Source organism: Drosophila suzukii, chromosome 3, assembly GCF_043229965.1.
Source record: "Drosophila suzukii chromosome 3, CBGP_Dsuzu_IsoJpt1.0, whole genome shotgun sequence".
Lineage (NCBI taxonomy): Eukaryota > Metazoa > Arthropoda > Insecta > Diptera > Drosophilidae > Drosophila > Drosophila suzukii.
In genome coordinates, this window is record NC_092082.1 from 5,514,729 (window position 1) to 5,529,938 (window position 15,210).

The 15,210-nt window shown below is 40.4% G+C and overlaps 2 protein-coding genes across 4 annotated transcripts in view; both read right to left on the reverse strand.

Moving 5' to 3' along the window:
* The window catches only part of LOC108012509 (larval cuticle protein 65Ab1), a 218,541-nt gene that overhangs the window by 33,615 nt on the left and 169,716 nt on the right, over positions 1–15,210 (reverse strand). Inside the window, exon 1 of one of the 3 annotated variants that reach the window (XM_070995698.1) lies at positions 4,937–4,940. The exons of the other annotated variants lie outside the window; for them this stretch is intronic. The gene's annotated coding sequence lies outside the window, so the exon portion shown is untranslated. Of the gene's footprint in view, positions 1–4,936; positions 4,941–15,210 lie in introns of those variants that run through there. 3 annotated transcript variants of the gene reach the window in all.
* The window catches only part of LOC108013595 (DNA-binding protein D-ETS-3), a 32,797-nt gene that overhangs the window by 3,799 nt on the left and 13,788 nt on the right, over positions 1–15,210 (reverse strand). Inside the window, 4 exon segments of the mRNA XM_017079528.4 lie at positions 1,494–1,683; positions 5,094–5,141; positions 7,264–7,323; positions 9,760–9,810. Of these exon segments, the coding sequence (XP_016935017.3) occupies positions 1,494–1,683; positions 5,094–5,141; positions 7,264–7,323; positions 9,760–9,810 (349 nt within the window).

Genomic DNA, 15,210 nt, shown 5'->3' on the forward strand with positions numbered 1-15,210 from the left:
GTAGAGAAAAGGATTAAAGTAAACCCATTTCGAGGATTGGCCAGGACGGGCCAGAGCAGGCCAACAAAAGGCCAGCTGGCTGTGAATAAACATGTCAAATGAAGCATTAAAGCACTTGTCCTTGCTGTGCGGCTGTGTGGGTGATTGGGTGTCTTGGATGTCCGTGTGTGAGTGAGTGAAGGATATTTATCCCGGCCTGGCTGAGTGTTAATTTACACACCCACACACTCTCGCATTTCTGAGCAAACATGAAAGCCAACGGCGATGATGTCTCTTGTGTTCAATTGAGTTGAAATGCGCAAAAAGAACAGACATGTTGAGGCTTCCTGCACATCAAAAAGGATTCCATTCCCCATCCCCCTCTTTGCCTTTGTTGTTGCCTGATTTTTCTACACTTTTTACATTTTATTTACATGTGTGAGCGGAGCATGTTGCAAATTGGCTGTCAGGACTTTTCCACTTGAATTCGCTCCATTGGCACTCGTTTGATTGCGAGTGACAGTTTCAAGGAGCCGGCTAAAAGGGTTCTTCGCCCTGTGGATTAGGCCAACTCGGCCCTGGTCATGTTTATTCAGCAAATTGACCGTTGCACAAATAGTTTGTGCATATGTTACACGGCTCTGTCAAATGCTGCAGCTCCAGATTTCGAAATCGAGTTATGTTCTTCTGCAATTAGATTTCGAATTTATTGGATTTTTGATTACATTCCCGCTCTGTCCAAGGGAACAATTTATGATTGAATTTCTGTGCTGACCTGCCACGCCCACACAAGCAAGTGGGCCAAAGTCTTGGCCAGGCAGTGGATTAGCTGGCCAGTTTTTTTTGGGTGATTTTCTGGCTGTTTAGCCATCAAATCGGCTAATCAGTGCAGGGACAAATCATTTACTGATGAGCCGAATAACAAATTGCACACATGCTCGCATTTTGACGCACAGATATCGTCTAATTAGGGTCTACTCCAGTGCACAAGGAAAACAACCCCATGTGGTTAGGAAATAATCCGAAATCGAACCATTTTTTTTATGTGGATTAATTTGTGAGATAAAACGTTGTGTTCATACTTGTATTAAAAAAAGATAACAGATTTTATCTCTGTTTAAATACAAGACCTAAACAATGTCCTTTTTTTTAGAATGTTTGGCAGTCATTTGGAAAGTACTTTATTCTGTTTAAAAAAAAGCCCGCTTTTGAGTGAGATATTAAAAAAATTTGAAACCATACAAATTGAAAAATATATAATAAAATAGATTATATAGACAAGACGATTCTTGAAAATTTGTTTAGGTATTCAAGCTTAAGTAAAGTACAATGTCAAATAGTAAAGTATTATTGAAATTATAGAATATATTTTAGTGATACGATGTTAAGGTAAGCACCACATACATTAAGAAGCGGTTGTTTTACGACGATTAAGGTTAATAAATCCTATATGAGAAAACTCTCTATCACCTATATGAAAATTCCTAAAAATATAGTATTCATCCAAAACTCACCTCAAGGCGCGACTGAGCTTGTCGTAGTTCATGTTGGGCTTGGACTTCCGCTCGCCCCATCGGCGGGCGACCTCGTCGGGATCGGTGAGCTTGAACTCGCCGTTGGTGCCCTCCCAGGTGATGCAGCTGGCGTTGTTGGAGTCCGAGAGCAGCTCCAGCAGGAACTGCCACAGTTGGATCTGGCCAGAGCCTGGAAAGGGAAACGGGTAATATGAGAAATGACCTCTGTGATTCGTACGTATTGAGACATTTAATGTGGGTATTTTTGGCCTGCCTAAATGTCCATCAAAAGAGCATATCCTTTTGGCGTTTCGGGCTTAAATTAACTACAGCTGCGGGGATGTGGCCAAAAATGTAAGCATTTTGTGGCATGCAAAGGCCCCATAAAGCATTTCCTGCCCGGTCCTCTGGCCAGGGTATCGAAACGCAATCCGAGAGCCCCCAAAGTGGTTATACCCCCTCTATAAATAACTGAGACCACGGGGGTAATCTATGACGCTTGCCTCGAATTATTGTAAGAGAAGTGTAGCGCAACGGAAATGGCATTGCATGTAAGTGTAATGGAAGTGGCATGGAGCAGCTCCTCCGGGAAGCCAAGGAGATATCATGGCTTGCACTTTCACTTGGGAGGAACCATGCTGGGATTTTGAAATAGTACAAAATTGGGGATATCTTGGAACCATTTTTAAACAAAGAAAGCAATTCATATATTAGCATACAAGAAACACAGTGTATTTTGTTTTGGAGTGAAAGGCTTATAAGAACTTGTGCTCTCTCTAAACCTTCATTAGAATTCAGAATTTTAGAAGTTTTGGTATCCCCTAAAAGTTTGTAGATAATTTCTCTTTAAATCTGCATAAAAAAGGTATGATCTATTTATATTTAATTGTATTTAATGGTGTTACGCCTTGACTTCTCTGTTTTATTACCTACATTGTTTAAGAACTAAAGCCAATCCTCTAAGCTAATGCTATCGTTTTCCACCTTCTTTTGTTATTGGCTCTTTGAAATGTGGTTCCAGCAATATGTATTCACCCATATCATGGCAGTGCCCCATTTGAACTTTGACTTTCTGTCTTAACTCCACTCCCTCAACCTTTAGCTTTTTCTATTGTGCGTGCTGAAACATTTACAGAATTATGATTGTATATTGTGGGCTGAATTTGCTACGCATTCGACGCAGACATCATAAATCGCTTAATCATTTGGCAATTAGGCCGTGGAAGCAAAAGGACGAATACGAGGGAATACAATCGCTCCTTTCTCTCTGTTTGCTGTCAGGCGAAATACACAAAAAAGGACACTCCATGGGGTGGTTGGGAAAACTTGAGCTTAGAAAAAAAAGGGAAAAGGAAGGGAAACCTTTTTGGGTGGTGGCTTAGGGCTGCTCATGTGTGAGAACGTCATGAATATTGCGTTAATTGCAAATCATGGCCAAGTGAATGTGTTAAGTGCCAACACGACGATTCTCCGCCGACTGACGATGATGAATGATAATTGTTGGCCGGGCAAAAGACACCGAGTCAATGGGAAAACAGGGCGTGGCCACTTGGCCAATTGACACGCTATTAGCAGCCAACAAAAGCTAACTAAAGTGTTTTAATTGCTCGCCAAGGAGTGTCAGCAAGGCGTTAAAGTTTGTGATCCACAAAAATGTTAATTTAATAAGGCTAAGAAGCAAAAAAAAAAGTTGTAAAACCGGAAGCAATTAGCCCGACCAGTTCTTTGATCTCTACACATTTTTTTTCGTTGTTTCCATAATTAAGAAAACTTCAGTTTGGTCCTGGCTTATTTAATTATGCAGCCACTACTAACTAAGGCAATCTCATGTTTCCCTTTTTTATCACCCCTGCGGCCTGCATATGCACATATGCAAATGAGTGTGGCATGTCAAGTGTTGGCCAGCTGGCCGGACCTGGCTAACAAAGCGGTTCCGTGTCGAGAGGAAGCCATAATTAATCAAAAACAGCATTTTTGCCACCCAAAAAGCGAAAGCGCACCATGGTACCATTGTGTTTCCATGGTGTGTGTAGGTTTTTCTCAGTGAGCTTTTGCGTCCAACTTCAAGTTGAAGTTTATAGCCAACTCTTGGCAACGGCCTAAACCCTAAACCTAAAATCCCCATAAACCTAAACCGCACAACAAACAATCGAAAGAGAGAGAGAGAGAAACAATGAGGTGGCTAGAGCGAGAGGGCTGGATTCGTGTAAATGTCGCGCCGGAAAATGTTGGGCGTCTGGGTTTTTATGCTAATTCCGTTCGAGCGCCATGTTTCGATGGTGAAAAAGTAAGGTGGGGAGGTGGCCTGGGTGGTTTGGGTGGTTTGGGTGGTTTCAGCCCACTTGGGGCATTGGCAACGGTGGGTGGAGCCCCGGCCAAAGCCCGAGCCACCATAATGGCGGCGTGAAAAGCTTGCCCCAGCGCAGGATCAATAGGAATTATTGATTTTGCCTGGCAACTGGTCAGAGGCATTGAACACCATTTTGAAAGTAACTTTCGTTTCAGGGAAAATTTAGCAAAAAAGGCACAAAAGAAGGGGGCATTGTTTGCACTCATATTAAATTATTATTTTATTTTGCACTAAGTTTTGATAAACTTTCTGTTTAATAATTTAAAACGCTTGCCTATTGAATTTGATTATAAATTTTAGATGCATTTTAGGTATGAATTATGCTAGGATTAAGTTCTTAAAAATAATTGAAACAAAGTTAAATGCTTGTTTTACGTTAGTTAATATAAGTTGATAAGAAAGGTGATTGATTTGTAGGCTAGTTTAGCTTTGCATTGCTAGCAACACATTTATAAATCGTTTAAGTAAAACGTGCTATCTTAAAAAATATTTTTGAGTCTTGTAACATTTTTTTCAATATTATTTAGAATTCATTATTATGAAATGTAATTTTCTCCCTAATCTAATTACACTACTGCGTTACATTTTGCCAGCCTGGGAAAACCTAGGTGTCCAGTTTAGATGATACGAAACCGTATTTAAGCTAAAGTTTTAATGAATCCAATCACTTTTTCTCATGGTCATTTATGACAAAGGCTTTGTGAGAAAAAAGAACACATCCATTGACCAATTTATCAAATCCATAAGGGAAACGCCCACCGTCGAAACCCTTTGACGGAGCCTTTCTCTGGGTTCGCAACTCTTTTTAATGGATTTTTGCCGGATTTCAGACAGGGCGCGTGCCCAGAAAATAGACAATTCCCAAGCAATGAATGAAACGAAAAGTCGGAGCTGCAAAAAACAATTGCCAGGACACGCCCCTCACACACACACACACTATGGCATAAAGCGATGCAATAAATTTGGGAAAACACCTTTCGCATAAATTAGAAAACTGCACCCCGAAAAGGCGGAGGGAGCCCGCCGAAAAGGGTTAAACTCGCATGCAATGGGTTAATTTGTTAGGGTCGCCAGTCTGGGCAATGACTAAGTCGAATATCGGCCAGAAATTGATATGATAATGAACTGCGGGTGGCGGAGGTCGAAGTGTTTTCTTTGGGGGTTGGAGCTTAGTCACGTGGCAATCGCGGAAAATCGGGGGAAACTAATCGCGGCACCTGCATCTTTATGCTTTTGTGATTTCCACTCACCTGAGCTGGCCAGTCTGCTGCTGGTGGGTCCGAACATTTGATATGGATCTGCGGAGAGGGTGGAAAGCAAATGGAAATGGAAAGCGTGGCATTAGTACCGGTTCTTTATGCAAATATCTTAATGAAGGGTGCCGACCGTTCTTATGGCAAATACAAAAGGCAAGTTTTAGTTTCCGTTGACGAAATGAAATGCATTACCAGAAAACTGTGAAAAGCCTTCACTATATAGGCATATATACTTATATATAGGTATATTTGTGTGCCTGCAGATGCTTCATTTGCGCGCATTTGTCGAGTGCACTTGCCCACACACTCACACTCGAAATATCCATTTCACTTATTATCCGGCGCGAGTTTCCTGCTCGTTGCAAAAGCCTAGATGTGTGAGTGTGTATTTGTGTGTAAGAGCGGCTACACTCAGAATACGGATATGCATTGTACCAAAAAGTGTCACAAAATAACTTGCTTGTAACAGAAATCATAGCAAATAAACATATTCATAGTTGTTAAAATATAAGATCCCAAAAAATTGAGGTCATAAATAAGCCAAGATCAAGTTTTACAATTTGAGAATTCTTCTTCTCACTTTTTTGAGTAGAAACGTTCTGAAATCAAGATGAAAGAGCTTTCGAGCTTGTCTTCAATATGATGCGATTTCTTTATAGATAGAGATGAAAGAGCTCTAAATTTTATTTGATAACAAATTAGTCTAGTATAAGAATTTTAGATTAAATTGATTTTGGCAAGCTTTTTATTTAATTTTTCTTAGTATAGATCCAAATGAAATTTCTAAACTCATTGAAAAATTTCTGACTGTTAAAAATGGAAACTTTAACTATTCTAATTATTTTTACTGTTTTAACATCAAATTTTATAAAAAATTTTAATTGTCAGCTTAGAAAAGCAAAACATTGGAGTTTCTACATTTAATGGAAAATATTTTTTTGTGTGTGGCATTTAGGGAAAAGAAAGGTTACTCTGATTGCGCCGCGACCGACACCAGACATATAGCACAATTGTCCGTAATTCGCATCATCTAGCCAGAGTCCTCCGCCGCTCCTTGGCTTGTTTTTTCGAGTATTTTTTTGTCGTAACTTTGAGTCCTGTGTCCTGGCCATTGTTTTGCCAACAGTTTCTTCGGCTCCAGCTTTGTTCTCTCAACAGCCTTAATGCCCCGAAAAAAGCGAAAAAACTGCCCCCCGACTGGCACGCGTCTTATTCAACCACGGCCGTCAAATTTGACAGCAACAAAAGCCAAGCCAAGTGCGTCTGGGTCTGCGGATCCTTCCCCCTCCCCTGCCCCCTCTATCACCCTCTAATTGAGAATCCTTTATGGCAGCTTCAATTGTTTCCATTACGCTTCAATTCCACCGCTCGGCACTTTTGTTTCCATTACCATTTCCATTGCTCAAGTGGCGTATTTAAGGTTTTGATTCGGCGACAGTATTTGCTCGATTTCAGTTTCTGTTTCGGTTTCGGTTTCGCTCTCGAAGTGAATTCGAATGAATTTTAAAGCTGGAGGGTAGCAGGCCGGGAAAAAGGACTCGCAGCCCACAGGACTCGTCGAGTGGCACTTGCAGCGTGCGTTCGATACACACAATGCCCAAACTTTATTAGTGTTGGCCAACAGAATTCGTTTCGTATTTTGAGTCGCACTCTCTGCTTTTTTCGAGATCTGTCCTGCTGGCTGTTTATGTTGGTTTTTAGGCTGAACAATGTGGCACGTGGGTTGAAGCATCTGCACTTCATAACTTTAAGTTTGTTTGAGGTTGAACGGAGAGAAACATATACTTGATATTGACAGATCGAAGTTTATGTGTGATTTTCATTTAAATGTGTAACGGACTTCATATGATATTGAACAAAATGGGGGGTATTTGGTACATAATACTCATGGATATAGATTTGCCACTATATAAGTCTAATGATGTATTCGGTACCAAACATATCGTACACTTTTTAAGTGTAATGATGTATTCGGTATCAAAAATATTGTACCTTTAATGGATGTGATCCTAGACATTATTACAGGATGTCAATTCATGTTTTATTGTTAGAAAAATATATTTTTAAATTATTTTTAAAATATATTCTTAGTATCAAGATAAAACTTGCCTCGTGTATTTGTAAGCACCTTATAAGATATAACCAGATTTTTAAAAATACTCACCAGGTTGCCGTAGTTGTGAGTGCGGATCATGTTTGATGCCCAAGGCGTTCGAGCTGTAACCTGCAAGCGAAAGCATTGGAGAAACGCGTTTAAATATATTCAAATTGTTAAATTAAAAACCTGTCGGCCCTGTCAGTTAACACTCTCAGTAGAACAATCAAAGGCAATCGTCAACTCAACCGCAACACAAACATTATCTCTGGGCTGGCATCAAAGAACCCGCCTGGATGGGGCGAAATGGTGCCCGAAGGCAGGACACAGGACAACTGTGACATGAGCATCGCTTCGCAGGATCTCTCGGGCTGCTCGTAATGGAATATGATTGCAAAGAGCGAAAACAATGCCGCTGGCAATTCAATTTACAATCTCTGCGCGTTCAAGTTGTGTGGCAAACTTCACGCTTCATACTCGAATAAAATTAAAGCCGCAAGCGCATTGAAACACCAAGGACTCTGGGAAATACACTAGGAAAAAAGGGGTGGGTCTTTATGGGGCATTGAGCTCATCAAGTTCCCAATTAAGAAGAATTTTGAAAATCAATGAAGCCGTAAATAATATATGTTTGGAGGAAATTGTCAAACTAACCGTCTGTCAAACTATATTAAAACCCGTAACCATTTCATAAAATCCCTTGCTTTTCAATGCATTTTTAGATTCTTTAATGCTTAACAAAAACCAGATTTGTTACTTTTGAAGAAATTTTGACCCTACCATTTCTTTGAAATCGTTTTTTTTCGATTTACAGTCAATTTCTCAAAGTCAGGTTAACTTTATTTGATAATTTAAATTGCTGCTTCGATAAAAATCAGAAAAATATAAGTGAATCTGTCCTACGAAACAATTTAACTTTTAGAACCTTAACCTGACATTGAGAAATCGAACCTAATTCTCTATTTAGTATTTAACCGAAGGTCTTTTTCACTGATTTTTTCGCTCTGTAAAGGGCATTATATCTTCTGGGTGGTTCATGCACCGCCCGCTGTTGTTTTCGTTGTCACTTATTGTGCTAAAAAAGCGGCAACAACGACAACTTTTCATATGACATTTTTGGTTTTTCGCTTTGCGTGGCCACTCAACTGCGAAGAGCACAAAAGGCGACCGATTGCAGCAGCAGCGGGAGGTGGTTGGGTTGGCAAGTTGTGGTGGAGATGGGTGGCTCGGTGGCTTGGTGGCTCGGTGGTGCAGGTTCCAGCCTTAACTAGAGTTGAGCAGCAACTCGGGCTGTGCACAATTTAGATGTCATCAATGGCCAGCAGCTAAATGCGCTCAGCCAAGCTGAAATTCTGTCTCTGTTCCTGTCGTCCTCGGAGTGTGAAAAACATTTTGGAATTTCTCAGATTTAAAACCGCTCGAGGCGGTGGTCCTTTTTATTTTGGAGTGGGTGTCAAAGGACAATATAATTTCAATTAGTTTGAGCCATAACTATAACTAGCCTAATAGCCCTTAACCCCTCTGATCGCTTCACTAACCATTCATTCAACGAGTCGCAACCCCTCGAACACGTGTAGTCCACACCTTTTTCAGGCCTTTATCTATATTGTACCCCCAAACCGAAATGTCTGTCAATATTCCATTGATGGCTCGTTGATTTGCTTGAATACATCTATCAGGCGCACATTTTGCATGCTTCACTGGCTTCGGTTCGTGTGAATTGCCATCACTTTTGGTTTCGAACTCCATGTCGTATGTGTGTTTTGCATATTTAATGTTTATTTTCGGGTTCCTTGAGTGCCTGCCTTGTGGGACATAATTTGCTGTAATTTCGGGCTTGTCGCAGAACTTTTTGAGTATATTTTATAGCAATTTGTGATCATTGAAACTTTGCAAATTAGCCATGTTTTTTGGGGACTTATGGCCATAAAATGGAGTTCGCTAGGGTTTGTAATAGCTTTTGTAAAGATACGTATACCAAAGGATAAGAACCAATTTGAAAATAAATATCTAAGAAAATTAATACTTTTCTATTTGCTTTGTGGACAATAGAGTGTGAAATATTTTTGGTAACAATGCAAGATGATATGTAAAACAGTTGAAACACTTAACATACTTTCATTTATGAACAATATTTATATTAAGGCATTGAGTGTATAGCCCTATTTATTTAAAAAAATATTGGTAATATAAATTAAATAAAATTTCAGAAACACAGTCACCTACTTAAATGAAATAATCATATCCCTGCCTCTCCTTTAACTGTCCCTATAACAATAGTTTTAATGGTTTGTGTTCATTTTTATGTAGTACTATAAAAGTTCAATTTATCACTATTTGGCTCAAAGGATTTATTAGAAGATGATGATTTGATAACAACTGAGATGATAGATCTTGGCCGTTTACAAAATATGTAAGATTTAAGAGTTAGATATAATTCTAGCTGATAGGAGTTCACTGTGTTATCAGTTCTTTCTTACAAGTCAATTACATTTTGCAAATTAAAACCTTTTCTAAATACCAACTTAAAATCACCTTTTAAACGGTTACTTGATCAGAACTCACCTTGCGATTGTGTCGAACTGTGGGAGCCCCACGACGATTTGTACGAGGAATCTGCAATAGAGGAGAGCCAGTTGGTTTAGTAGGTGTCAAAGGCAGGGCCAAAAGTCACAAGAAGTGCGATCCATCAGTCAGCCGACGGCAGTTACTTAGGGCTACTCTGGGTCTTGGTCTAATTACTTGGATTCCAGGTGGCCGACGGTCGGGCTGGATCACACACCGCCCACTCACCTGCGAAGAGCATTGAGAAGTTGCTGAAGCTGCCCGTGGAGCGTGACAAGTAATCGGCGGAGGACTTGATGTCCAGCATTGTGGCTCTTTGGGTTTTTTCGGTTGGCTTTCGTTCCACTCCCCCCAAAACACACACAACAATTAGTGGGAATTTCAAATTCAAATTGCTATTTGGTATTCGGTGTCTGTCCTTTTCGCACTCTCTGTGTGTTTTCTATTTTTTTTGTCTTTTTTTTATTTGGCAAGCGGTAAATTGGTCGCCGGAGGCCGGAAACTAATAACACGGAGACGGAGACGTCGCCAAGTGGTGTCCGCAATTGAATTTGTTTAAAAAAAGGGCCAGAACGGGCAGCGGCAGCGACGCGCAGCGGAACAGGAAAAGGAACGGGAACAGGAACGGGAAAAGTGACGATCGGAACCGGTTACCGTTTACCGGACACCTCGACTTCCGCCCGAACTTTCCAATGCACTTTTCGACCTGCCTGCCGTTCGCGTGTCCAACTGATTTATATGTGTCAATGTCCCCGCACGTATACGTGATATTTTTAAGGTCCTTGTGGTCCTTGTGTATTTGTGTGGGTAGGCCCAGCGTGAATCGAGTGTAAATCGCGTAAATCACCAAGTGGGACTAAGAAAGGATGCTCGGAGTGGCCAGGACTATCGGGCTTGAGCACTGACACCGGATTGCGTCCGATCTGTGGCACGGCAGCGTAACAATTGATTTCATTCCGTCGTCAAATCGCGCATATCCTGCCTGCGTCCTGCCATCGTCCTGCCTCCTCCAACCCTTAGCTGGGTTTTTGCGGCCGTTTGGGGGTGGCTGGTTGGTTGGTTCGGTGGGTGGTGGGTGGTTTGCTGCCCGGGTGTGTATCTATCTGTCTGTCTGGGTTGGTCTGGTTGCTGTTGGGATATGTTGCTGCCTCTGTCGCTGCCGCTGCCTCTGCAGGATATACTTAGGGTTTTAATCCACAGCCACCCCCTCGTTTGGCTTCCACCAATCAGCACTTAGTAGGGGTGTGGCCTGGCGAAAGCTTTGCTCAGCAAAAGCTTTTTACAAATGGCTGGGAAACAAGAGTTTCATATTCAAAAACCCCATTTCTAATGATCTCTATGGTTTTGAGTTTTAAATATTGAGTAGTGAAGCACCAGAGCTTTTTAAGCTCACTCTCTCTCTCTGGTTTTTAGTAGGAGGTTACCATTTCCACTTGACTAAGGACATGCCGCAGGACCCCTGACTCCGTCTCTTTCCCGCAGTGCGCACCATAGTGCTGTCTCCCTCGCGGGCCACTCAATGCAGCCGCTGCTGCTGCCGCTCGTGCTGCTCCTGCGGCAGAGCTTCCAGAAGTGGCATCGCCTTTTTAGTGGGTGACATGAAGCAACAAGGACGGATGTATTATCCACTTCCTTTTTCCTTCCACCAAACACAAGGATATTACCGTTTCGTCGTTCGCCTACAACACCATTCCCCCACCCCCCCCAAAAAGGGGGAGGTGGCATTCGGTGGGTGGCTAGGGGGTGGCTTTTGGGGTGGCTGGGCAAAAACAATGCGCGAGAAGTTGGAGCTGCCTGCTGGCTTTCGTAGGAGAAATCAACAATAGTTGATTGTGAAAGGCTTTGACTGTTTGGTGAGGGGGCGGGGGTGAGGGTCAGGTGGTTTAGGGGGCGGTTAAGGGTGGTGCACATGCGTTGGCGTCGACGTCAACTTCGCTGCAGCTGCTCAAGTGCAATTGTGGCAGTGCCCCCTCTCTCTCTCTCTCCCTCCACAAAACTCCTTCGCCTTCTGCTTGCCCCACGAAGCAGGCAACAGAAAATGACAGACCCACACTAAAGCACATACCAACACACACACACACACACTGACTGACGAACTCATCTACACAGCTGCCTTTTGGGCTGCACTATAGGCTGGCTGAACACTTTTTGTGGCCAAAATTAATAACTTCAAGCAAAACCAAATATTTGAGTTCGGTTCTTATATTTGGGCTTATAATTAGCAAACTAACAGAAAAAGGCGTGGCAACGCCCCATTTAGGATAAATTCTAGTTGTATCATAAAAAATAATATAAAAATATATAAGAAAATACTTACCCTAAAAACAAAACATAATTTAGAGGTGTATATTTTTGATTTGGATTTATATCGATGTAATGAACATATATATAAAAAAAGGTGTGGCGCCGCCCATTTTTCACATGTTAAATCGAAAACAATTCTGAGTTGTCTAACCTGAGGTTGTGACCTAAAAAGGTAAATTGCGACGAAAGTGCGCAAAAGTGCACTTTAGGATAGCATTCATATGAACAAGAACTGAACTACCGACAACACAGTGTAAATATTAAGGTGAAACTAGGTGAAACTCACTTTATATCTCTATTTAAAGTTAGTTTTTATTGTAAATTTGTACACGTAAAGCGACTATAAAAAGCACTCAATTACAGGGACTACACAAACAAATCCAACTTGTGACGACCACAAACATAAAGTCCAAGCCGCTATCTTTCGATGCCATCATAACTTGTTTGGTAAAAACTTAGTTTGGTGCCTTATTTTTATAATTTTAAGCCGACTCTTTTTTTCACAAAGTAGCTTTCGTGCGCCTGTGACACCGAACAGCTGTTTTAACAGCCGATATTTTAACAGATCGTGACTCTGTTAAAATTTCTGTTACGTAACATTGAAGTTTGAAGTTTTCCCAACACTTTGTCTTCATTAGATTTTAATATTAACGACTTTCGAAAAATGGATTTTTGGCCACAAAAAGTGGTCAGCCAGCCTATAGTGGGCTGGCTTAATTAATTTTTGAATTCCCATTGAAATTGTTTTTGCCCAGGCTTTGCCGCTGGCCATTTGAGTCCCCTCCCTGCATATCCTTGTGTATCCTCGTGGGCGGCCAGGCTAATTCATAGGCGTCAACGAACAAATTGTAGTTCCTCACTCACACGAACAGAGGAAAAGCTTAGCCCGCTTCCTTTTTTATTGTGTTCTATGCCCTGCCCTATTATGCTCCTTCAATACCCTACAACAATTTTGGAGTAATACTAGAATGATTTAAAAAATTTAATTTACATGTGTAAAGAAGGATTTTGAAAGTAGTTCCCCTTGTATAAGTACGTCTTAGATGTATACATTTTGAGGATAAGCGTATTGGTAATATATAAAATATTTTACAAGTGAAAAGAATAAAGCATTGATAAAAAATAACTTATTAATATATAACAACCATCTATAAATTTGGTAAGTAAATGGGCAAATGTGTACCAAATTTGTGTTATAAATCTACCACGCATTGTTAATACCTTTTTGATATATCTATTAAAATATTATGATATTAAAATATTGTTCTTCTTGTGACTAGCACATTGTAAACAAAAATTTAAAATTCTATAGTATCGTCTTCATTACTTGTGTTCTCCAACATATTCATTTTAGACTTATGGAAAAAATTTACTAAAGATACTACATCTATAAGCACTCTTTTTTAGAATTAAGAAATCTAAAACAAAGCACAAACCACCTAAAATTAAAACAACCGTTTCCCCTTTTTATAAAATTGATGTTGGTTAAATGGAATTATAAAAACTATAACTTTAAAACCTATATAAATTAATGAAATAGATAATTTTTTTCTGTTTATAAAATGAGTAGCAACTATTCGATTGTTTGACCTTTTCCCCGCTCTTCTATTTATTTTAGTTAAAAACAAATTTCGCTTTTCACCCACGCACACACACTGTACACACCGCACCCACACAGCTGCAAACATTCAAAGGGAAAAGTTTAGCAAGTCAAGGCAACTGTCGATGTGTGGGTGTGCTAGTTTGTGACTCTGCATGAGTGTTGGTGCTGTGTGCGTTGCTTTGACACGCAGTTATTTAATAAACGTAGCTGCAGGGGAAGCCCCCTTTTCCCCAACACCCCACACACACCTTACCACCCACACACCGCCCCACCATAAGCTCTCAAGTTTTGTATGTGTGTGTGTGTTTGTGCTAATGGCATCTAAAATGGCTAAATAGCAATTTGCTGTTCTCTGCCAGAGGAAAACCAAGTTTCACTTGGCTCAAAATGTTTGCTCTGCCAAAGCGAGGGAAAAGGAAAAGCTTTTTTATTTTGGTATACCGGCATGTGTTTGTTTGTATGTCTTAGCTTCGCTTAACATTTTAATTGCATTCATTATGTAATTTCATTTTCACGCTTTTGGGCGAAAAACTTTAAATTAATTTCTTTTGTTGTGCGATTTCCGCCATTTTGCGCCACCGTAACATTTCCGCCCCCTCAAAGTTGCGGTTGCCTTGGCTCGCCCCTCGGTTCCGCCCACAAGTCAAGTGTTTTAAGTTAGCTTTAAGCCACAACACATTGGCCTGGACCATCTGTGTGTGTGTCTTTCGTTAGATTTCGCCACCAGCGACCCACAAAATCCCAGTGCCCCATGAGGACAATCAATGCATCGGGCGCCTGGCCATTTGTTTTGTGTGTGCAGCCAAAATATTCAACGGAGCGTCAAGACAAACATGACGGCACCACCTGCACTGGGAGAAAAATGCAGCAATTACTTGAATATCCAATGTATTTGGAAAGACTCCTTTACGATCTTATATATTCTCAAGTAAGGCTAAAAGGATCCGTTTTGAGATTCTACAGAAATTTCACAGAAATCGAATTGTGCGAACTTTGGGTAGGTTGACCTTTAACTACAACCTATTCTGTTAGAAACTCCCTTAACTCATGATATTTAATTAGAAGCAATTTTTAGATAAATTATATAAATACATTAGGCATATATAAGTTTTAAGCTTAAGAATCTTACATATGTACCCATGAAATCTGAAATTAGGTAATCTTAAGTTATCATTCGGAATGTAAAAATTTTAAGAAACTCTTTTATTTACTACCTGTCTGTCTGTCATCTATGGAAATTTTTCATATAAAAATTATCTTTAAATTTACAAATTGGTTCATGTATATATAAAGTTAATTTTAATGCCAAATTCACTGTATTTAGTTTTCAATGCTTCAACTGATTTCTTTTCATTCCTATAACAATAACTATACATTTTCTCAAAGTGCAGTAAAGACAGGGAGCATATTGTCCTGGCCAACCACCCACAGCAGTTAATAAGAAACGCAATCAGCGCCGCGATTTGTTTTCTCAAGCCTGAAGAGATAGAGGGAGAAGGAAGCACAGATAGAGTCCTGGCCAGACAGAGAGAGCTGCTAATATT